Consider the following 22,281-nt stretch of genomic DNA (forward strand, 5'->3'; position numbering starts at 1 on the left):
CGCCGCGTTTTTCATTGTTGTCGGATAGTTGGTACCCGATACCCGGCGGTAGCGGGTCGGAATGTGAATTACTCGTCAACGGATGCCGTTTCAACACTCCTAAGTCAAACATAGATTTTTTTTTTTTTTGTAATAATAATAATTATAGTGAATTCAATGATGACCATATAGTTAAATGGAATATATAGTGTAGTTACTAAAAGTAAAACGGAATAATAGATTATAAACTGATTAAAATAGTAAAATGAATCACTACTTTGAAATAGCCGAGTTTTTTTTCTTGTTCTTCTCGTCTTTTTCTTTTTCACAAAATATTTAATGAGACTGAATTTTGTTTTACAAAGAAAGGGATGAGGTTTTTTTTATGAAAATATAATCAATAATGATTCTCCATTTATCTCTTTGAAGATGAAAATTTACCATGGATGTGGACAATTATAAGTTAATTATCCCTAATTAATGCATTGGAAACAGAAAAAAGTATAGCATCAAAAACTAAGAAATTTTGACAACATTTTATTATGGACTAAAACTTGCACTTTTTAACTGAAATCAATCATATTACTATGGAAAGATATGTACATAACATAATCCTGCAAATACACTACAGAGTGTCCAAAGCAAACTTGAATCATGGCAACATTCATCATTTTATTTAACTTCCAAATAAGATGGTAATTAACTTAAATTACTATAATATAGACTATATAGATAGATAGATCGATCGATCTTCCAAGAAGCTATTTGTTGATTTGGTTATGCTACCAGCACAAGGCAAGCCCACCGCTGCAACAAGATAACGCAGTGTTAGCACATCCACAAAAATATTTACGTATGTATAGCTTTTTTCATGAACATTATCGCATAGGCGTCGCAGCAATTTAAGAGACTTGGAGAGAAATAAACTTACCGAGCCATGAGATTGCAAAAGTGCTGGTGGTGAAGCGAGAAAGAGCACTGCAGAAAAACGTATCATTAACAAGAGATGATCAAAGAAGAAAAACAACTCTCCCATTTTTTCTTGTATGAACAGCTAGACATGTTGGAAGGAGAGGAGAGAAGAGAAGAAGAGAGAGAGGATAAAAATATATAAAGGTATAGAGCAAACCAAAACAATATATGCTACCAAGGAGTCCAGACATAAGTTTTCGTTCAACTTGTTACAAAATACTCAATCTATCGCACTCAAAGCAACACTTTCTTGTTTCGTGTAAGATTTTATGCAGTTTTGTTTAGGGTGTTAAGTGAAGAGAGAATAAGCAGGCAAGAGAGTGATGTTTTCTTTTTTTTGAAATATATGTAACTATGAGTGGGGCGGGGAAGTATAAAACAGCGATAATTATCAGTAAACATAGAAGGTCTCATATTCAACTTGTAATCAAATATATAAGAGAACATCATGCATCTATATTCTGAGAGGAGATACCTTCAGAATCTAGTATTCTGCTGCAGCATTTGGGGCACAGCAGACTGTGAAACTAACTGCTCGGAGCTTGGAGAAGGTCTTATCATATGGTTTTGACCAACTTGATTTCCTGATCCCTGCCTGACCATCTGCTTAGCTCCACTATTTGTCTCAGATTGTACAGGTTCCGTCACGGTGCGAATCTAATGATAAATTTCTTGATCAGCTCGACTCGTTGAGGGAGGAAATGGGAGAAAGTAGATGCAAAATAGAGAGAGCTTACCACATCCATACGCTTTTTGTGGGCATCAGTAGGGGGCTGCGTGTAATTTCAAGTCGGTTTCAGTATAAAGGATATGTATTTTCTAATGCAAAGTTCATCAAATAACCGGAAAACACGTCTGTGTAACTAAGAGATTGTTACTATTTCCATTGTGGCATAGATTTAAATACTAAACAACAACTAAATTAAAGAATTTTATATACTATTGAATTAAAAATAACGAACAATGCATACAAAATTAGAAAATAGTACTACTACTACTTTATAAAGACAGAACCAATCTTACATTTTCAGTATTTTGTTTTTTCTCCTCGCTCGAATAACCAGGAATGGTCAGTTTCCAGTTTTTCTCTGCAAATAATTCTTTCAGTCAGTACAATATACTACAACATAAAATGAAAAAATGTGGTCATTCTGTGCTCATAGACATTTTATGGGGCATTTAAATTGGAATGATATTTGGTATCACTCTTGGTTGTAAATATGCAAAAGTCAAAAGGACAGTTCCATCCTATCTTTTACTCGTGTGAGGTATAATGTAAAAGTTAGACCAAAAATAGTTGATTTTTTATATTTTTTTAATGGAGAAAATTTTATGTTCTGCTTGAAGAAGAGATATAACAGCACCAACCTAAATGCAGCAAGACATCCTTGGCCTCCAACGTTGAAGATTTGCGATGCTTTGCCAAGGTGCATGCAAATGTAGTAACCTGCATTATATAAGACATGTTAGACATCAAAAAGGAGAGTGCACATTTACTGGTCAAGAGAAGAAATCATCCATCAGGTATTGCTAAAATATAATCAATGGTCATATACACATTTGGAATTTCAAGAAATCGGCATCTGGCATAATAATTAGATTGAAAGATGATAACAATGTATATCCTCAAGTAGCGCATCTGCTTAAAGAAATAGCGAGATACAGAGCTGACAATTCCAAATAACCTCTGCCTAACATGGTATAACCTCCTACTACTTAAATTCACATTAGATGTGCAACCAAGATTCAAGATAATCTCGAGGTAACTGCCAAATAGTGCAAAAAAAAGAAAATAAGGAAAGAAATTCAAGTTGGGCACAATACCCAAAAAAAAACAATGTGGATACAACTGTACTAAGCACACAATTAAAGCACAATGCAATATCATCAAAGATTGAGACGCACAAAGACAAAGCATAACCGCAAAAATTCACTCTTATACAGATTGCAGGTTATGGTGAGCCTACCGAATCAATAAAGTTATCAGCAATCTCTAACAGAAGCTCTTCAACTTCAGGGTCCAGTTTCCCATTGAAATCCAACTGCAACAAGTGAACAAACAAAAGTACTAATCAATCCACACATATTCGTTACCCATTTCTCTTAAAAAAAAAACGTCAGCAGAAACTTCTGATATGTATCAAATCCTGCCCTAATCTAATCATAAATCACTAGCAAACAGATTGAAGAAATTTCAAATCATCAAAATAGTCTAACACCAAACTGATTCTCGTGATCAGAAAAATCATAATTTGCGAGGGACAGAAGGAGTACTAAAAGAGAAAACTCACAAACCTGTGACACTAAATCTTGTATCTTTCTCTTCCCAAGAAGTTGATTACCAGCTTCTGTGCCATGGCTTGAACTTCCACCTGGTGTAGTTGCTCCTGATCCAGTGGCATCAGGCTGTGATCCAGTCAAACTCACCGATTTCTGCCCTCCCGGTCCAGCAATTCTTGGTGACTGCTGCTGATGGAAAAGCTGCTGTTGTTGAGGCTGCTGAGGCTGCTGCATTGGCGACTGCAGCTGTTGCTGTTGTTTCTGCTGATGCATCTGTGACTGGGCCTGTGTTTGCTGCTGTACTATTTGAGACAACTGCTGTTGTTGCTGCAACTGGGAAGAAGCTAGTTGTTGTTGCATGATCAGCTGTTGTTGAAGACGATATGAAGAAGTGTTGGGGGAGGATATTGCTGGCATTTGCTTTAACCACTGCTGTTGAGATATAGCATTCTGCATCATACCCGGTTGTCCATTCTGAGCCAGCCCAGCAATTTGCGCGTTCATAAATGACGTCCTTGCAATATTCTGCCCCTGCAATTTCTTAGAAATCCTATCATTAAATTCCAACCATAAAAGAAAAGTATAACGACATAAAAGAGAGCAAGCGAAATTCAACTTGTAATTTGCTTATTTCAACGGACTGACATCATCAATTTAGGACAACCCCTTAAATTCCTCGGAAAAAGTTCATAAAACGAAAATAGGCTTGGTAGCAACGCTTATTTAGAGCATATATCATTTATTGCAGGCGCTCCTTTATAGAAAGTAGATCAAGTTTTCCGTTGACATTAATATTTTATTTCATGAAGAACTAATTGAAATGTATAAATGTGTCTTGAAAGAAGATTTGTGGAAAAGAAATTAAAAGAGTACTGAAAATCTGATGTATTTGGAAAAACGTATATTTATGTTCATCCACTCCTAATCTTTGAGCAATTATTTGTGAACCAATTGGTGATAGATTCAAAAAATGTTTCTAATTATGCTCATCTATGTGACCAAAAAAGACAATCTTCATATTTGCTTTGAGAGGTGAATATTTTAATGTATTCAATTAGTCAAGCAGGCAAACTAAATTAAATCTTGAGTATTTTCTCACAAGAAAGTAGCAAAATATTTCCAGTTAAGTTAATCTATTAAGGAATAGAGGTGAATCATACTTTGCAAAATAAGTGAACCGGGAAAACACAATCAGGCACAAAATAAAAGACAATTATAAACACATCAGAGGCGATAAACTTAACCACTCGAGATTCGCATAACCAATATTTACTAGTCAAACGGAGATATGCCTTATACATGTTGAAACGCCTTTAAGTACTACATGCCAATGTACATAACAAACAACATTAATAGAAGAAATTGGAAAACAAAAAAAATCAGGCAACTTTGAAGCTATACCTTTTAATTGTATGCCATAGATCAAGATTATCATGTACACCAATACCAATTCAACCACATCAATAAGAATAAAGACACATTTTTCCCTTTAAAGGAAGTGTTAAGGGCTAACAGTGAAAATTCCATAAAAGTAACCATTATAATTTAGAATGTGTACATTCAGCATAATTTACATGTCAATTCAAGGTGACATATTACATAATCAATTTTTCCTCAATAGTCGATCAAACCCTTTCACACGAGACAGGCGCACACATTAAACCTCGAGGATAGATAAGATTGACTTAGTAACTTATACCTGGCCAGTAGTAAGTGCATTTTGCTGAGAAAGATGCTGCCTTAGTTGGCTTGGAGTCATTCTCTGCTGCTGGGCGTAAGCAAGTGTGCTATTTGGTCTTAGTTGAGAAGCCAGATTAATTGACCCCATCATTCCCATTGCTTGCATTCCTGGCAATGACTGCCCAGGAGAATTACCCTGGTGGAACTGAGACCCTTGCATGAACCCCGCCTTCTGACGTGGCTGCACTCAAAACACCAGGTTGCTCAAAAACTCATCATAAAACCCCATAAAAGAAAATCAGAAAAGGTACTCAAATGGGTTAAATCTCTATGTTAATAAATAAGCTCTTGCATAAATAATACTGATACCAATAAATTATGGTTGGTGGGCACAAACCAAGTTCTGTTATCCACAAGCAATGCGTGAAACACTACAACTAGAATAGGCCTAAATTGTACATAGGCAAACATAAAACAAATATTAAATCCCCTCTAGAAACTTGTAAGTTGATAAAAATCAACAATTCCATTTCTTGTCAAAAGGAAAAAACTGCAAAGCACAAATAAAAAAATGTAATTGAGCAATGATTCATATATATAAATGTACATACATGACTAGATCAAATCATGATCACATAAATGGTCCCACATCACAGTCAAAGGAAATGGGAGAGCTACATGCACAGATCACCTTTTGAACATGTTAACACATAATCATGCAATCTTAAACCTTCACACAATCAAGAGATCAAAGTTCACAAAATACACAAACATAGATCACCATCTATCTTACTCCGTACCGAATTCAAATACTGATTTTGCAAATTAAACTGGGCTGCTTGACCAGATAACATAGGCAAATTCCCAGTCCCCATCAGAGCAGACCTCGACATATTCCCACCAGCCATCTGCCCCATTTGTGATTGCTGCAATTGCCCCTGCCCCATTTGCTGCTGCTGCATCGAGCCCTGTCCTCCTAGTTGCTGCTGCAACTGACTCTGTTGCCCGACTTGCTGTTGCAGTTGACTTTGCTGGCCGATCTGCTGCAACTGATTCTGTTGCCCAATTTGCTGCTGCTGCTGCTGCTGCTGCTGCAGCAACTGGTTTTGCTGCCCCAGCTGCTGTTGCAACTGATTTTGCTGCCCTAACTGCTGCTGCAACTGGTTTTGCCCCATTTGCTGCTGCAATTGGCTCTGTTGCCCCATTTGCTGCTGTAATTGGCTTTGCTGCCCGATTTGTTGCTGCAATTGGCTTTGTTGCCCCATCTGCTGTTGCTGCTGCTGGCTGCTATTGCCTCCATTGATACCAACACTACTGCTCTGCTGCTGCTGCGTCACGCTCATTCCACCGAAATTCATCTGACCGTAAATTGCCGACGAATTCTGCTGCTGCTGATGCTGCTGCCTCATCATTCCTAACTGGCTATTAATACTACCACTCTGCTGCATCTGATTAAGCCTAGCTATCGAAGGATTCCTCTGCATACCTTGAAAATTCGAAACTCCTATCAAATTGCCACCGCCGCTACCTCCATTGACGCTGCTGTTGTTGCCCTGCTGCTGCATTATCTGCTGCTGCAGCTGCTGCAATTGCTGCTGCGGCTGCTGCTGCTGCTGCTGTTGTACCAGCTGCTGCTGCGATTGTACCAATTGCTGCTGCTGCGATTGCATCAATTGCTGCTGCTGCTGGTGGTGGTCGAGCGACGGAGATGGCGATTGCAGCGGCTGTAATTGCTGCGAATTAGAAGGAGGTTCAATCATGGCGGAGCTCTGCTGCGCTGGCAAGGGTTTCGGTGGGGAAGACGATGACGGCGAATTCTCCGCCATCTTCGCGAGGAATCAATCTGAATTGCTTCTCTGGATTGATCGTAATCGAATTGAACTTCAATTCATGAATTTCGTTGAAGGCATTTTCTTCGCTTTGTTCAATTCGATCAGACGAAGAAAAGGAAACAATACGCTCAACTCTGTCTCTTTTATATTTTCTAAAATTATTAATTAGGGATAATTATTTTTAAATTAAATTCTAAAAAGAAACACAAATTTTCCCCTTTTCTATTAAATTAGGGATAATTAGGAAGAATTTTATCAATTTGTATCTCAATCTTTGAATTTATTTAACTAATTAGGAATGCGATGAAATGAAAACTCTAAATATTGTACAAACTCAAAACTATGATCTGGACCATTGAAAAATGTCAACAGATCACAAAAATACATCGACAAGAAGATGTCAACAGAATTTCAATGGTAGTCAATGACTGATGTTGTGTTGATACTGTGTTGACATTAAAATCTTGAAATTTTACACTGTGTTGATATTGTATTGAAATTGTGTTGAAGCTGTGTTGAGGAATTTTGAGTTTGTACAATATATAAGTTTGCATTTTATCACTGCCCTAAGAGCACTCCCAATGGAGTTCCCTTATTTCTCCCTTATTTCTCCCTAACTCCTGCCACATCAGCGCCACATCAGCATCACATTTTATCCCCAGTTTTTAGCCAACCCCTACAATGGTTTCTCCCTTATTTCTCCCTTATTTCTCCCTAACTCAACATTTCATTTTTACATCATCACTAATTTAATTGTTTTATTTTTATATATAATAAAGCTAGCTTATTTAATTTATAAAGATAAATCAAATAAATAGTAATAAAGTTCGTTGTATTAAACACGGGTACACATTACAACGAAGAAAATTAAAAAAAAAAAAAGTACACGAATGGAAATAAAAAATCAAAAAAAAAATTCAAAGAAAAAAAAATTCAAGGGCGGTGGGCGCGGTTTCTATTTGCCCACAATTCTTCGATGATATCGTGTTGTAGTGCTTGATGGGCCTCCTTCTGGTGTATGTCCATGAACGCCTGGAACCGTTCATGTTCGTTGTGCGGTACACCCTGGCGGGCGGACTCGGTTGAGACACCGTGACTCGATGATGCAACACTTGGGTCGTTGGTGACGTCGAGGACGCCTTCGTGTTCATCTTCGATGATCATGTTATGCATGATGATGCACGCATACATGATATCGGCAATATCCCCCTGGTAGAAAAAGCGCGTCGGACCCTTTACCAGTGCAAATCGCGATTGGAGCACCCCAAATGCCCTCTCCACATCCTTGCGCGCAGACTCTTGCGCTCGGGCAAAATACCTTCTTCTATCTCCGAGTGGGCATCTGATCGTCTTCAGAAACACGGGCCATTGCGGATAGATGCCGTCAGCCAGGTAGTACCCCATGTTATGCACATTGCCATTGGCCGTGAATTCGATGGAGGGGCCTAATCCGTTGATCCGCTCGTTGAAAAGGGGCGAGGAATTGAGAACATTTAGGTCGTTGTTCGACCCGGCTATACCAAAATAAGCATGCCAAATCCAAAGCCGTTGGTCGGCAACGGCTTCAAGAATGATGGTGGGATGCGTACCTTTGTAGCCGGTAGTAAACTGGCCTCGCCACGCGGTTGGGCAGTTCTTCCACTGCCAGTGCATACAGTCGATGCTGCCGAGCATCCCCGGAAAGCCGTGGGTCCTCCAGTGCCAATCCAGTAGGAACTGGCAGTCAGCTGCGTCCGGCGAGCGAAGGTAGTGCTCCCCAAATATCTCTCGCACGCCCTGACAGAAATTCTTCAGGCACTCGTTGCCAGTCGTCTCGCCGCATTGCAGATACTCATCGAACATGTCGGCGGACCCTCCATATGCCAACTGCCGGATGGCAACAGTGCATTTCTGTAGGGGCGATAGTCCGGGCTTCCCTGCTGCGTCTCGCTGGAGCCGGAACTCGGGGTAACGCGCGGACAACGCATTAACAATGCGCAGGAAGAGGGAGCGGCGCATTCTGAACCGGCGACGAAATACATCTGCCGGATAACGTGGTTCCTCCGCGAAATAATCGGCGAACAGCCGATCGTGCGCACCAGTGTGGTTGCGAGGGATGTATCGGCGCCGCCGGCGGATTGGCCGTTGGGGGGGTGGCTGCTGCATTCGAGCGATCTCGCTTTGTATGCAGCGGGAGATATAGTTGTTGATTGGGTTGTTGGCGAAACCCGCTACATCCCATCCGGTGGGAGCGGGAGGTACCTCTTCTTCGGAAGAAGAATGTGATATTTCCTCGTCGGACTGAGCACGAGACGATGAATCAGAACTCATTTAATAAAGATGGAGAGAAAAAAGATTGAAAATTTGTGTGAATGAAGTTTGTGGGTGATGAATGGAGGAAGAGGATGAAATATTTATAGGGGTGGGATAAAATAGCCGTTCGGCCAAAAAAAAAAAAAAAAATTTTAAAAATCGCCGATTATCGCCGAGCGTCGCCCACAGTGGCCGGCGATCGCTCGGCGATAATCCGGCGATAAATCGCCACTCGGCGAAGCAACGGTAACATTATCGCCGAATTATCGCCGACTTCGCCACAATGGCCGGCGATAATTCGGCGATAATCGGCGATTTATCGCCGAGAATTCGCCACCTCCATTGGGAGTGCTCTAACTAATTAATACTCCCTCCGTCCACAAAAAATAGATCACTTTGTGTATGACACGAGTTTTAATGTAGAATTAGTAAGGTAAGAGAGAGGATGAGAAAAAGTAGGTAAAGTAAAAGAGATAGGGAGAAAAAGTGAGTAAAGTAGGAGAGAGGGAAGAAAAAGTGGGAAAAGTACAAGAGATAAATTTTCCATTTTAAGAAAGTGATCTATTTTTTTTAGACGTCCCAAAATGGCAAAAGTGATCTATTGTTTGTGGACGGAGGGAGTAGTATCTATTATTTCGAATTTAACTCCAATAGTAGAATCATAACATAACATAACATAATGTTTAAAATTTTATCTGAAGCTTTAAAATCTAATTAAGAATACATGATCACTTGTCGACCAAAATCTGAAGTATTATCCGAAATTTAGGTCTAATAATTATCTGAAAATGATTGATTGGATTGAAAATATTAGGATAGAATTAGTAAAACTGAAATATCATTCCAAACTATACAAGAAAACTGTTTTCAGGATTTTTCTAACTATACAGCATGAGGGTTCAAGATTCTCATTGTTTCGACCTTCCACCGCTACAACGCCTCCATCGCGTTCACGTGCTATGCAAACCAGTCATTCCGATCGCTCTAGAGCAAGGTTGTGGTCGAGGGATTTGCATAGAAATGGATTCGACATATCAACCTCGGTTTTTTGCATTTACCACCAAGAAGATTGGCCAGAATGGAGGGAGGCTGAGACGATGTCATCTGCTGCATTTTTCGCGGAGTTATGTGGTTATCCAGAATCATCATCTGTAACAGCTGTCTGCAGCTCTGCAAGGCGTTGAATTATGCTGTTAGCAATAAATTACGGAGAAATGAAGTGAGTTAAGGAAAGTTGACAGTGATTACAGCAAGCTGCATTCTATAGGAAAGGCAGTTTAGGTGATTGAAGGCATTAAATTACGAGAAATGCAGCGAATTAAGGAAGTCGAGGATAAATATATGGAAGTTCAGGAACTTGATTGAAGACTATTGGTGACTGGTAAAACTAACGTCATGAGGTGAATAGAGTTAGAATTTCCAGCACGGTTTTATTTCTCGAAAGCCTTTCAACCGTAGACAAATGATCTAGTGCTGTGAAATATGGTTATTGAGATGAAAACTGTATTTTGTAGATGCTAAGTTGAGAACAAGAATGAATAGTTGAAAGATTTAAACCGTAAAGCTTTCGAAATCTATTTCCTGATGTAATGTGCTTTCGTCTTTTGCTGAGAGAGAAGAAAGTTGCATACCTGAGGATTTAGACCTTGCATCTGATTTATGATTTCATCCTGTACATAAAGACAGAAGAATATAAGAAATTGTATCTCAAATTAATCATAAAAAGCTGGTTGATTTGAATGCAACAGATGATTATGAATCATTGCAAAAGAAAGCAGACCTCTAATATCCCTGGATTAAGCATGACAATACCAAGAACGCGGCGAAGAAGCCTGTGGTATACACGCTCATTTACAGTACCATCTCCATTCACCCATGGCAACAGGGGTCTACTTATACGATTTGAACGAGTACGAAAGCATTCAAGATTTTCTACTCTAGCCACTTTGGTTGAAGCAACTTCAGAATGTTGATGGCCTGTAATCTTAGTCCCTGCTAATATTTCTGAAGGCCGATTTGTGAGATCGTGAGGACGATTTAAAATTGTGACCCTATGTCCTTCATTGTCATTTGAGTTGATCGTGCCCTCTGAAGCGGCCAAATCTTCCATGGGATCATCAAGATTAAGAGGCGTAGGCCCATCCTTGGTTTTCCTTTCTGATTTGAGATGATGAGCCACGCGATCATCTATATTGGTCAAGAAATATTTGGATCGGTATAGAGAATCAACCACGTGAACTGAATTGTAAGCATTGACCTGCATTTGAGATGCAATGCGATAATGTGTCAAAATCAAGAGTGATGCCCTTCCATACTCTCAGATGAATATGAGACAGAAAACCTGCGGAAAGGAGGTTCGAAAGCAAAATCTTCTAGGATAATGAATGTGCGAGAAAAGCAAACCTTTAACGCTCGCCCAAATGCTTCAAGCACCTCAATTGTAACTTCCACTATATTGTTGTCTGGAAAGAATAATGATGGTATCAGTTTAATGGAAATTTTATAATAAAGGGTAAATGTAAAAAAAATACCAATATCTGGAAAGTATCCAAGAGTAAAAGTACATACCCTTAATGTTCAGAACTTTGTGGATCTCTTTCATGCTCAAACCATTGTCACCAGACTTCTGAATGGCTGAATAGAGTGTCCTGAATAAGTCGGATTGAAGCAACGAACCATTTACTTCATAAGAACATGAAGAAAGTAGATGTTTCGCATAGCCCGCCATAGCTTCCCATGGAGACTCACTGAGCTGGAACGTGGGATGATTTATCTTCCCGGGATCAATAATATCACTTGAATGATCAGCAATGTCAGAAGGAAACAAACTTGAGGTAACATCCAAACCAGATGAAGTATTGCTTTGATCTTTTCCACCAAGAAATGGGGTTGGATGCATGTTAACCTTTCTGAACGAGTCGATAGCCATTACTCTTGGAACTGTTTCTCGGTGAAAGCATAACTTTAGTCTGGGAAAACCTTTTTCTCTCCGAGAAGTTAACTCACTATCCCCGGGAAACATTTTTCTTAATTTTTTTGGTGGTTCGACATCAGGCTCGGCACTATCACTTTTACGTTTAGAAGCTTTAATATCTTCTGCCTCTCCAACCCCTTCATTGGGTAGCATTGGAGTAATTGACAGTTCACCTGAAGATAGTAGAGCGCATAAAGAGAAAACTTCACCACACTGGAGATCAGATGGAACTTCAATACCCTCTTCAACTAAATCATTTTCTCTCTCATGAAGCCAGATAGCAAGCTTGGCAGCTCTGCTTCCAGTATCAGTGGGAAATTCGGATGACGTGATACTATGCAAGAAGTTCTGTGATAATTCAAATTGACCATTGCCACCACCAACCTGTATAAGGGAGATAAAAGATCTCTTTATTACGTAGAAATACAGATCAGGATGAAACAGACCAGTGATAGCGAGAGAACCGCCATATAGATCATTATCAGAGAGCAAACAAGTATTGAGTATTTAAGCCAATGAATATGTCCATAATATTAATAGCTTAATGAGCTAGCATAACTAAATACGGGACCCTCTCACTCACATTATTGAATTATAGTCACTGAACTTATTCCCACCATTGCCTTCTATGACAATAGAGGCATCACAACTCTAAATCATAACTCATAACATTCATCCATATGGTACCGGGTAACTACTATGAGAATTACATAAATTCTACTACTTACCATTATTTTTTTCTCTCTCAAGTAATTAAAAGCAGCACAGAGGTCATGCTCAGAATAGCGGCGTAGTGTTTTGGCCAGCAAAGCCGCTGCTTCTGGAGCTTTCGATTTGCTTAGAAAGATCAGCTTAAATAGCTCCACAGCATTTGCAACTGCAACGGATTCATGCATCTGCCTCAAAATTTTTGCACCTTTAATTATATGCAAATGTTTTCTGAGACGTTGGGTGCTTGATAATTGGCCAGAAACATTACTCTGGCTACAATCCTCAATGTCCTAACCATGAGAAGCAGATCAAAATCAAACAGCAATAAAATATTGCACAAAAGGCCAGTAAGGAAAAGTTATGCAAAACCAGACAATGCTTTCACAACTAAGCTGGACATATAGTGATACAGACAAAGGTTTATTTGCATAATTGATATGTAGGACATATACATCAATTATGTCCGCTGAGTAAATTGTTGAGTGTGAAAGCGTATTTTCCAAAATATATAAAACTTACATCATCCTCGCTCATTTCCTGTTCTGGGAATGTTTCTCGAGCAGCATTCAGCTTAACCAATCTTTTGCATCTTAAGACATCATCCAATGCAACCTTAATGATATCCTCATCAAAATTAGCCCATTTCTCAAGCATGGCAGCTTCTTTGGATGAAGGACCTCGAATCATCACTTTAGAATCTGAATTTATCAACTTCTTGTCCTGGAACTTCTCAAGGTATTTTGCATATTGTTCTGAAAGAGTAGTGCATAGTTTCATAACAGCCTCTCTGAAAGGGATAAAACTATTTAGCAATGCCATTCTTCTTTTGCACGCATCAGGAGGTGCTGGAAGATTTATAATTGACACCCAATCGGTACGATGAAAATTTGCTCCCCGAGCAGCTCGGTGTGTAGCATATTCAATCACTAATTGCCTGTGATAAAAATGTCAACAGGCTCCAGACTTAAGAAATTATATTGGATAGGGTGAAGCATGAATCAGCATACTGATAAGCAATTCACATATGGTAGTCACAAATAACTATTAAATAAAAATTAAATAAAACAGAAATTGAGATACTAACTATCACTTATTAGAAGCTGCTAGCTGCTATTGATATATAAACTTTACGAACAAATATGATAGTATTACCTCTCAGCCTCTTCTGACCAAAAAAACTTTTTATGGCGTGTTGGGTTCAACCTTGATAGTGCTTGCTTGAAAGAATAGTTCTCCGTTTCTTCTTCATCCAACCCTTCCACCCCCAAATGCTCTCTATCATCACCTTCAGAATTTCTGTGAGACAGGCAATCATCATCTTCAGCAGCAATTGTCGAAGAACATTGTTCTGTGGTAGGCTGGTTATTTAGATCTATTAACGAATTAGATGCCTTCAGTCCTGAATGAACATTTGCAAGCTTTAATGAAATTCTATCCGATATACGTCTCCTCTTCCGTGGAGATATTATATGTTTTCCTTTGACTTTCTGAAGCTCTCCACCTTCAGAATCCACAGCACTCGTAGATCTAGTAGCAGACCGCTGCCTCTTGCCCTCATACCTACGGAGCACCTGCAATTACATAAGCTGATTATATGCATGTCATAACTAATAAATGTTACCCGAAGCCTGCAGTGTTACAGATCTTTATAAGTTATTATTTTATTCTAAAAATCAGCTTGTGTAAATACCCTGGAATTAGTTCGTGGAAATGCTGAGTTTAATTGTTTATGTAAATAATAACCTTAACTATATCAGAGAGTAATTACAGTCGAAATAAAAGTGAGCTTATGAAATTATAGTGATACTGAACATGAAATCTTTTTAAGTCTTCAACTCAGCATACTTACTTTGCTTAGGAACCATCTTTTATATTGTATCGAGTCAAGGAAAAAAACAGAACACTAAAGACTTCCCAAATGAACCAACCTGCTCCAGTGTCAAATTGAGATCTTCAGCAATCTTCTCACAGTCCTTGAATGAAAGCTTCTTCTTTGTGCCATCTTGAGCAACGCGCTTCAGAAGTTCTGCTCGCTGGGCAGCTGTCATGATCCGGGAAGATGCCCAAGATTTCGGATGAAATATCTGAACAAGTTATATAAATATGAAACACAGACGAACTCAGTTATAATGCCCAATATCAAATCACTCAATATCTATGTATTTTGTTCATGTTGAGACAGTGGCTCCAGCCATGCCCGTGAAAACTTCAAACAAGGGAATACATCTTCCGAGGACAAATATGATTCTTTTCAACCAATCAAGATGAGAATGAAACTAGTGTAATCTCTAGAAATCAGCATTAACTCCGAAAAGGTAAAGTTATAAGTTACTGAATCTTATTTTATACCATTAGTTGTTTTAAGGAGGTTATAAGCTCAGCCAAACACCCTCTTATACTGATCATAATTGAAATTGATGAAAAGAAATAATCAAATAAAAGAATTGGTATTGAGAGGACACCTGGCTAACCGCAGATCCTGGAAACGCGAGTAATGCAGCCTTTGATTTAGCTGCAGCATAACAATACTCCAGGGTACCCCAATACTCATCAATGGCTATTTTGCTCGAAAGGAAAAAATCATGTCTGATTTGAGGGCGCAGATCAGCAAAAGCGAGATCAGATGATGCAACAGTTGATGTTGGTTCTTCAAGGTAAGGCTTAAACTCCAATGCATACGTAAGAGTAGTGTGTAGTCTGCTGGATCCATCTTCTGCATGGCCCTTACTCATTAGACGAATCAACTGCCCAAAAGTCCCAATTCACACTTCCAATTAATAACTTAGATCACAAATGAAGCCATATAAGATTCCAGGAAAGTCAGTTCCGAATTCCAATGAGTAAGGAAAAGAAACAATAAGTAATAGGATTATCGGAAAGAATAGAGTACTGAAAGTAGGAATTATAATATTTGTTTGAAAGGGATGGTGGCATGGTGCATCCTACCTTCAAACGCCGTAATATTTCAATTAGATACGACAAGCGATTAGATGCTCGAGTATCCATCAGGCAATTTTGTTTTCCAATAGGAAGATCACAAAGTAGCAAGCCGCTTTTGCACTCCTCGAACACATCCTCTAGCTTTTCAGCAGATCCAACTACTTGGAAGAACAGTTCAAGTGGCATTGACCTAATTGATAGATTTAAATCGAATAACTTACAAGATCTGTGTGGATTTTCTAAATCATGAGAATGGTCACTAAAGAATAAAGCTTGATTCCAACCAGGGGAGCTACAGACCGAACCCCAAAGAAAGGTGTGAAGAAGCCTTGTCCTAACCATTTTTGCCAGAACAAATCCATTAGCACGCATCAGTCCTGCATTCTCTGATTGACCCTGCATGCTACAGGGGATTCTCTGCACATTGTCCAATATGGGAACTGATTGGAATTTCTTCTGCCGTATATTTGCTTGCTTACGCACTTGGGCTTCGAAACGCCTCATCTTATCATGAATTTGAGTCAATAACTCAGATGTGACATTAAACACTGATGGATGGAGAACAACTTCTGTTGTCCTGCTACGACCACAATTTGTCACACCAGGGACACTCACATGGATGCATTTACAATTACCTTCTCGCTGAATTTTGTTAAGAATACGTTGTAAGGTCTTCCTATCCATCACTGTGTTCTTTTCTGTCTCAAGACTCTCAAGATGCCTGTGGAGCTCAGGTTTTAATAGGAACTTTTCCTCCTTCACACATAAAAGTTTCAAAGATTAGGCAATTAAAACAACTAGTCATAACAGGAATGTAAGTGTGGCAGATTAGGGAATAGACCTCCAAAATCTTGAGTATATGCTGCTCCCTCCCTGAGCCGGATGCACGAAATGCAGGACTGGAAGACCTTGGATGTGATCGATGCATTGGAGACTTTACAAGAGCAAGATGGTCTGTTTCTGGCATATTGTAGTCAATAGGTACCGATATACTTCCCTGCAATGGTTCCTCGGCAAGGACCCCAGTGCATTGATCCACCTCAGAACTCTGTGTATTGCATAGAACAAGCACACCAGTGGAACATTCATCTACAGTCGTACAGTTGGAAGCTTCTGTTTTGCGAGCTGCATCATTCCCATTTTCATTATTTCCACTATTATTCCCCACAGAGATAGAAGTATCTAGCATCTGCACAGGCTGAGTAGAGTCCTTTAGAATGTACTGATCCACAACAAGTGATTTAGATTCATTAATCCGCTGACGAACTGTTTCTCCTTCATTGGGGGTCATGTTCGACACTTCTGGTTTGAAGTTACCAGCTGTCCAAAGTCGGTAGACCTCGCCTTTTTTGTGGCTTTCCTTTAAGGAATGTACGCCAAACATAGAAATCAATGGTTTAAAATGTCGCTTGTGGTACTCCTTACAGCATAGTCCAAGCCTTCCACATACCTGTTCACATAATTTGTTGTGAAGTGTACACTTTAACAATTCTATTGATGTTAAAAACTATTCTCAAGTTTAGTTACACCTTCTACGCACTGTTCAGTGAATTGTAAGTACACCCAGAATATGAAGGATAGCAGCACATGACAATCCCTGTCTGTGTCAATAGTCTAGATATTATGTGTGATCTAAATAAGACACGGAAGAAACTCTGTATATTGAAGTCATCACAACCATGTAAATTATGTTTTATTGAATACAATAGTTAAATTAGTAGAGTGAACAATTAAGCTGTGGGAAGTAGAAAATTAAATCACGGGATGAATAAAGGCATACTAAGTGAAGCAAATATAAGATCAAGGAAATTTAAGAAAGAATCTGTTTAAGATGTAAAACCAAAGTTTGTGAACGAAAGGTAAATTGCATTGTTTATGTTTCACTACAATAGTTGCACTTACTTCTGTAGTGGTCAATCCTTTTAATCCTGCAGCATCAATCATGTCATAGATCTGACGCAAGATGGGAAGCTCTACAAGTTGTTCAGTAACTAGTCCTCTTTTCGCCAAATTTTGTGATTGTTGTTCTGTGTCCATATTATTTGGTCCGTGTCCATGGGACTTTGGCTCAAAAAGCGACGTTGAGAAACTTCGAAGTAGACGTAAGCAATCCACCTCCTAAATAAATATTATAAGTAGTTAAATGGATGTAAAATTAGAAGCCAGTAGTCCTTCACTTATTCAGAATGTGCACACATCAAAAATCCATGTCACACACCTTATTATTGATTAGTGTGCAACACTCTTCTACAACTCGAGCATCTTTCAACCTGTGACATATCTAACCATAAATTGCAGGTAAATCAAGTCTGACGGTAAGATATAGGAGCACTCAAAATGATTTGATCATAAGATTTATTAATAACAAAATAAAATAAATAAAGACACAAATGAAAAGTGAAAACAGTTTACAACTTACATTTCTCCAGCTTCTGTGACCATGAGTACCCCGATAACCAAGGCCTTTTTTTATATCCGAGACTACCAGGACCTGCCAGCAGCACAACAGTAATAAAATGTTATAAGCATGAGATTATGCAGAGTAGGTTTGTGCATTTTAGTTGCAGACCTTGCCCTCAGCTTTCTCAAGTTTATCGCAGATGGTTTTCAATGCCGGTATAAAATCTTTAACAGATACATCCTCGGCCACAATTCCATCAACTACTCCATCATTCGTTCCAGTGTGACCATCTGCACCCTCCCCATCCATTAACATCCGATCTGTCCTAGTGATTTCAAGCCTCTGCTGAGAACCGAAATGCCTAGCATAACGGGCAAGATATAGCATATTCGTGGACACAATGTTGCCATTCTTCCTAATAACAGACGGCTGCTTTGCCATCAATCCTCTGGTTTCAAGTGTCTTAAATTGGTAGGATAAGTTGTTAGCAGCAATATTCAATTCCTTAGTGAGATCATTCTGAGCAATTCCATTGTTCCTGTGCATAATAATATTGGATATTATCATATTAACATCTTTAGCTATTTCAAACTAACCAAAAACACAAAACTAAATCAATTAGAATTCATCATCTCCAACTCATAGTTATTCTACTCAGCAAACCAGCAAAATCAAAACAAACTACATGAACAAAAGCATTATCCAATCTCGATAAACTGAAGCTCACCGAGCTACAGCGAGGCGTTCGAGAATCAAGCGCTGAATATCAGACGACGACGAAGATTCCGGCATTCCAGCATCGTAAAGTCCGAGGAAGCTTCTCCTCATAGCTTCAGGCGCCACGATTTTGACATCCATCGCCTCACACTCTTCAGCCGTGTATCGAATCAAGGCCTCCGCGAGCACGGACGGAGCGCCGTCGCGCGACACAAGCTTCAGCTCCGGAATCTCCGCCAGATTCTCCAGCACTGCCCGCTTCACGTTCGGGCAGATTGGGAGGCCCCGGGCAGCGAGAGTGGGGGCGATTTTCGCCCACAGGTCGCTGAGATGGAGCCCCTCCGCCGCGCCGCAGCATATCTCTTCCAGTGCTGAGTTGACGGCGGCGTCCATGCGGCGGCGGTTGATCAGTCGAATTCCCCTTTTTAAATTTTACTGCGTGTATTTTACTTTTTCTTTTGGCGGGGAAATTGGGATTTTGCCGGCGTCAATCAGGTTTAGGGTTCGATTCTATTTGGGGGAAAATGATGGTTTATTTGATTCCGGATCGGGTCGGGCGGGTCGGTTCAAAGCCGAACCCGAAGCGTTGTTAAATTTGCTAGCACTTTTTTGTAAATCACTCCTATTTTATTACTCCCTTTGTACACGAAAAATAGGTCACATTGTAAATGATACGGATTTTAACGTGAAATTGGTAAAGTAAGAGCGCGGTAGTGTTAGTGGAATGTGGGGTCCATATTATTAGTACTTCATCCGTCTCATGTTACTTGCACTATTCAATTTCGGCTCGTCTCAAACTACTTATGCTTGCTTTGAAAATGTATAATCAGATAATGTTGATGATGATATTACAATTGCAAGATTTACACCAACTACCATGATAGATAGTAGTAGCTATATGTATCCACAGTCCTTTTATCCCAAGAAAAATGCTCATTCTAGCTAAATATCAAGAAAATTCCCAACAAATAAAGTTACACTAACCAGATTGTATTTGTATAACCTCACTCTCAATTAGATAAAAAAAAATCCCCAGACATTCTCAATTACCAGATCTCACTCTCTTCTGCCCACCTCTCCCGTCAGACTTCGTCGCCCCGGCCGACTCGCCCTCCGAGGAGGCCTCCATGGATTTGGCGAAGGAGTTCGACAGATCGTTGTACAGGTCGACCACCCTCCTGATGTTGTTGTTGAGCTCCCGGATCAGCCCCACGTTCCGCGACAGGTTATCCGGGATCTTCGACTCGTGATTCTGGTTGATCTCACTGATCAACATCCTGTTCTGGTCCAGAATGTTCTGCACTTGCACAAAACTCTTCTGGAACGTTTGGACGACCTTGCTCTCTATCTGTTGGCCGTTGGCAAGGCCAGAAAATACGTCGTCCTCCATCGCCCTTCGCCCTCAAAACGTATCACAGCCACTGCAGTTTTGCCAAGATTACACAAATGCTACATTAGAAGGAAATTCTTGAACTTTGCATTACCACACTAATTGTTCATTTTCTTCACTTATTCCTATGTTTTTTTTTTCAAACACACAAATCCAAAGTGAGAGGAGAATCTATAGATCAAACGTAGAGCAATAGAAGCTTCGATTTTCAGAAAATTCGTCTCTTTTCCTTCACTCAAGTTCCATCGGATCAACGAAAAACGAATTGTTCATCTTCTTCACTTATTCTTCAAACACACAAACTCAAAGTAAGAGGGGAATCTAGATCAAATGTAGAGCACGAAAATTCAGAAATAGTAGCTTCGATTTTCAGAAAATTCGTCTCGTTTCCTTCGCTCAAGTTCCATCCGAGCACACAAATTCAACGAAAAACGAAACTATAGATCAAATACAGAGCAACAATCCTAATAAACAGCAGCTTCAATCTCCATAAAATTCATCTTCCCTTTCACACAAGTTCAAACATAATCAAGAACTGCTACAAAATTTCTTGCCTTCACAAATCCATGGACAAAAAGGTGAATTCAACAAGAACAAAAAGAGAAACTGAGGAAAAAGAATAAAAGGAAAGCTGACTTCCTTTTCTTGATGAAATGACCTTTTCACTTCTCTTCCACAAACAAAGCATTGACTCCTAAAACTCCCAAAACTCATAAATTCCACTTACTCATCTAAAATTCTAACATTAATAGCATTAAATGTGTACCAATCCTCACTTTGTTGAAGAGCAATGAAAGGTCTCTCTCAAAATAAATTCACCACTTTGGGTTTAAAAGGGACCATTTGCAGAAAGTGCAAAAAAATGAATTCAACATTAAATATCGCAAAATTCTCCAAAAATCCTCAACAATCAAAGAGAAAAACCACACAATTTTACCTCAATCGCAGTGAATTGCATCTAAACGGTCAAACAGAGATGAACAAAACCACAGAAATGAGAAACCCCAAATTTGATTAAATTAAGGGCAGAAAAAATTAAGCAGAAGAAACAAAATTTCGCAGCAATTTCCAGCTGGTTTACCTAGAAATTGTGGACCATTATTGGGGGAGGAGGAGAATCAAGAGGCACAGGGATTGGGAAAAGACCCTGAAATCATGAAGGGGATTGAAAAGAGGAAAGAGAGTAGTACTATTATTCAGTTACTTTGAGATTTGACAATTCATACACAGAAACAAAAGGGGCCCTCTTTGGTAGTTTTGTGGGGTTTGAGATTTTTTATTCTCCCATGGCGGATTATAAGGTTTTATTGTGTAATAATTAGGGATCTAATTATTTCATTGTTTACTTTATAATTGGTGATTGATGCAGGCCCGTCAAATCGGGTACCAACGGATACTCGGTCCGAAAATTATTTCGGATACCCAGATACCCGACTCAGGTATCCAATCCCGAAAAATCGGGTATCCAGTCCCAAATTTGTGTTTTTTTTATATTTTTTTAATTATTTCTTTTAAGAAAACTAACTACAAACTTTTAGAAATAAACTTGTAGTTCGAATTTTGATACAAACTTGAAGTAGTTCAAAGTTATGAGGAAAAAATTTAATAAAATTTAATTTTTAAAATAATAGAATTTATAATAGTAATTTATTAAATTTTAAAATAAAATTAGAAAGTCGGGTTATTTGGGTATACCCGATCGGGTATCGGGTAACCCGATACCAATAATCCAAAAATCCTATACCCGAACCAGATTCCGAAAGCCGAAAAATCGGGTATCGGATATCCAATTACCCGATATTTCGGGTTTGGATATCGGGTATCCAATATCCAATATCCAATATCCATTTTGCCATCCCTAATTGATGGAATCTAGATAAGTTAATATTTTATTATTATTATTATTATGGATTTACAGCAAAAATATTTCTGGCAAACTTTTCTTGAATAGTTCATCCCATTTTGGTTATTTTGGAATTAGCAACTTCTTCTTAAATTGATTATTGATATGAGCCGAATTGACTAGGGTTTAATATTCTTCTTTGCTTTTGAGTGGGATAACGTCCAAATCAATAATGACAATGAGAAAACTATAAAATCTATTAGTCTAATT

The 22,281-nt window shown here is 39.0% G+C and overlaps 3 protein-coding genes across 6 annotated transcripts; all 3 read right to left on the reverse strand.

The window, feature by feature from the left end:
• Window positions 1–533: 533 nt before the first annotated feature.
• Window positions 534–6,861, reverse strand: LOC125205854 (transcription initiation factor TFIID subunit 12b). Of its 2 annotated transcripts, none has more exons than XM_048105012.2 (10): window positions 5,712–6,861; window positions 4,931–5,152; window positions 3,247–3,771; window positions 2,919–2,993; window positions 2,320–2,398; window positions 1,975–2,039; window positions 1,689–1,724; window positions 1,427–1,608; window positions 911–957; window positions 534–786 (listed from the first exon to the last, which is right to left on the reverse strand). In XM_048105012.2, exons 1-8 carry the CDS (start codon window positions 6,735–6,737, stop codon window positions 1,429–1,431), a joined length of 2,208 nt encoding a protein of 735 aa, XP_047960969.2. In that variant the 5' UTR covers window positions 6,738–6,861; the 3' UTR covers window positions 534–786; window positions 911–957; window positions 1,427–1,428. The 2 variants fall into 2 exon arrangements, with proteins under 2 accessions (XP_047960969.2, XP_047960970.2); XM_048105013.2 differs by having other exon boundaries at window positions 3,247–3,762; window positions 5,712–6,860.
• A 2,952-nt stretch (window positions 6,862–9,813) lies between these two features.
• On the reverse strand, window positions 9,814–19,243 carry LOC125203869 (uncharacterized). 2 transcript variants are annotated; one of them, XM_048102372.2, is made up of 17 exons: window positions 18,789–19,243; window positions 18,230–18,599; window positions 18,080–18,151; window positions 17,879–17,941; window positions 17,563–17,778; window positions 16,502–17,110; window positions 15,667–16,416; window positions 15,183–15,464; window positions 14,649–14,804; window positions 13,873–14,291; window positions 13,240–13,654; window positions 12,738–13,010; window positions 11,604–12,393; window positions 11,439–11,497; window positions 10,816–11,292; window positions 10,667–10,705; window positions 9,814–10,205 (listed from the first exon to the last, which is right to left on the reverse strand). In XM_048102372.2, exons 1-17 carry the CDS (start codon window positions 19,169–19,171, stop codon window positions 10,020–10,022), a joined length of 5,559 nt encoding a protein of 1,852 aa, XP_047958329.2. In that variant the 5' UTR covers window positions 19,172–19,243; the 3' UTR covers window positions 9,814–10,019. The 2 variants fall into 2 exon arrangements, with proteins under 2 accessions (XP_047958329.2, XP_047958328.2); XM_048102371.2 differs by lacking the exon at window positions 18,789–19,243 and having other exon boundaries at window positions 17,879–17,930; window positions 18,230–18,368.
• A 354-nt stretch (window positions 19,244–19,597) lies between these two features.
• On the reverse strand, window positions 19,598–21,420 carry LOC125204634 (protein ELF4-LIKE 4-like). 2 transcript variants are annotated; one of them, XM_048103339.2, is made up of 2 exons: window positions 21,250–21,420; window positions 19,598–20,199 (listed from the first exon to the last, which is right to left on the reverse strand). In XM_048103339.2, exon 2 carries the CDS (start codon window positions 20,166–20,168, stop codon window positions 19,821–19,823), a length of 348 nt encoding a protein of 115 aa, XP_047959296.2. In that variant the 5' UTR covers window positions 20,169–20,199; window positions 21,250–21,420; the 3' UTR covers window positions 19,598–19,820. The 2 variants fall into 2 exon arrangements, with proteins under 2 accessions (XP_047959296.2, XP_047959297.2); XM_048103340.2 differs by lacking the exon at window positions 21,250–21,420 and adding an exon at window positions 21,106–21,243.
• Window positions 21,421–22,281: the final 861 nt, after the last annotated feature.

This window comes from Salvia hispanica, chromosome 6 (genome assembly GCF_029641045.1).
Source record: "Salvia hispanica isolate PSC_SH4W2 chromosome 6, Shi_PSC_v1, whole genome shotgun sequence".
In the NCBI taxonomy this organism is placed as follows: Eukaryota; Viridiplantae; Streptophyta; class Magnoliopsida; order Lamiales; family Lamiaceae; genus Salvia; species Salvia hispanica.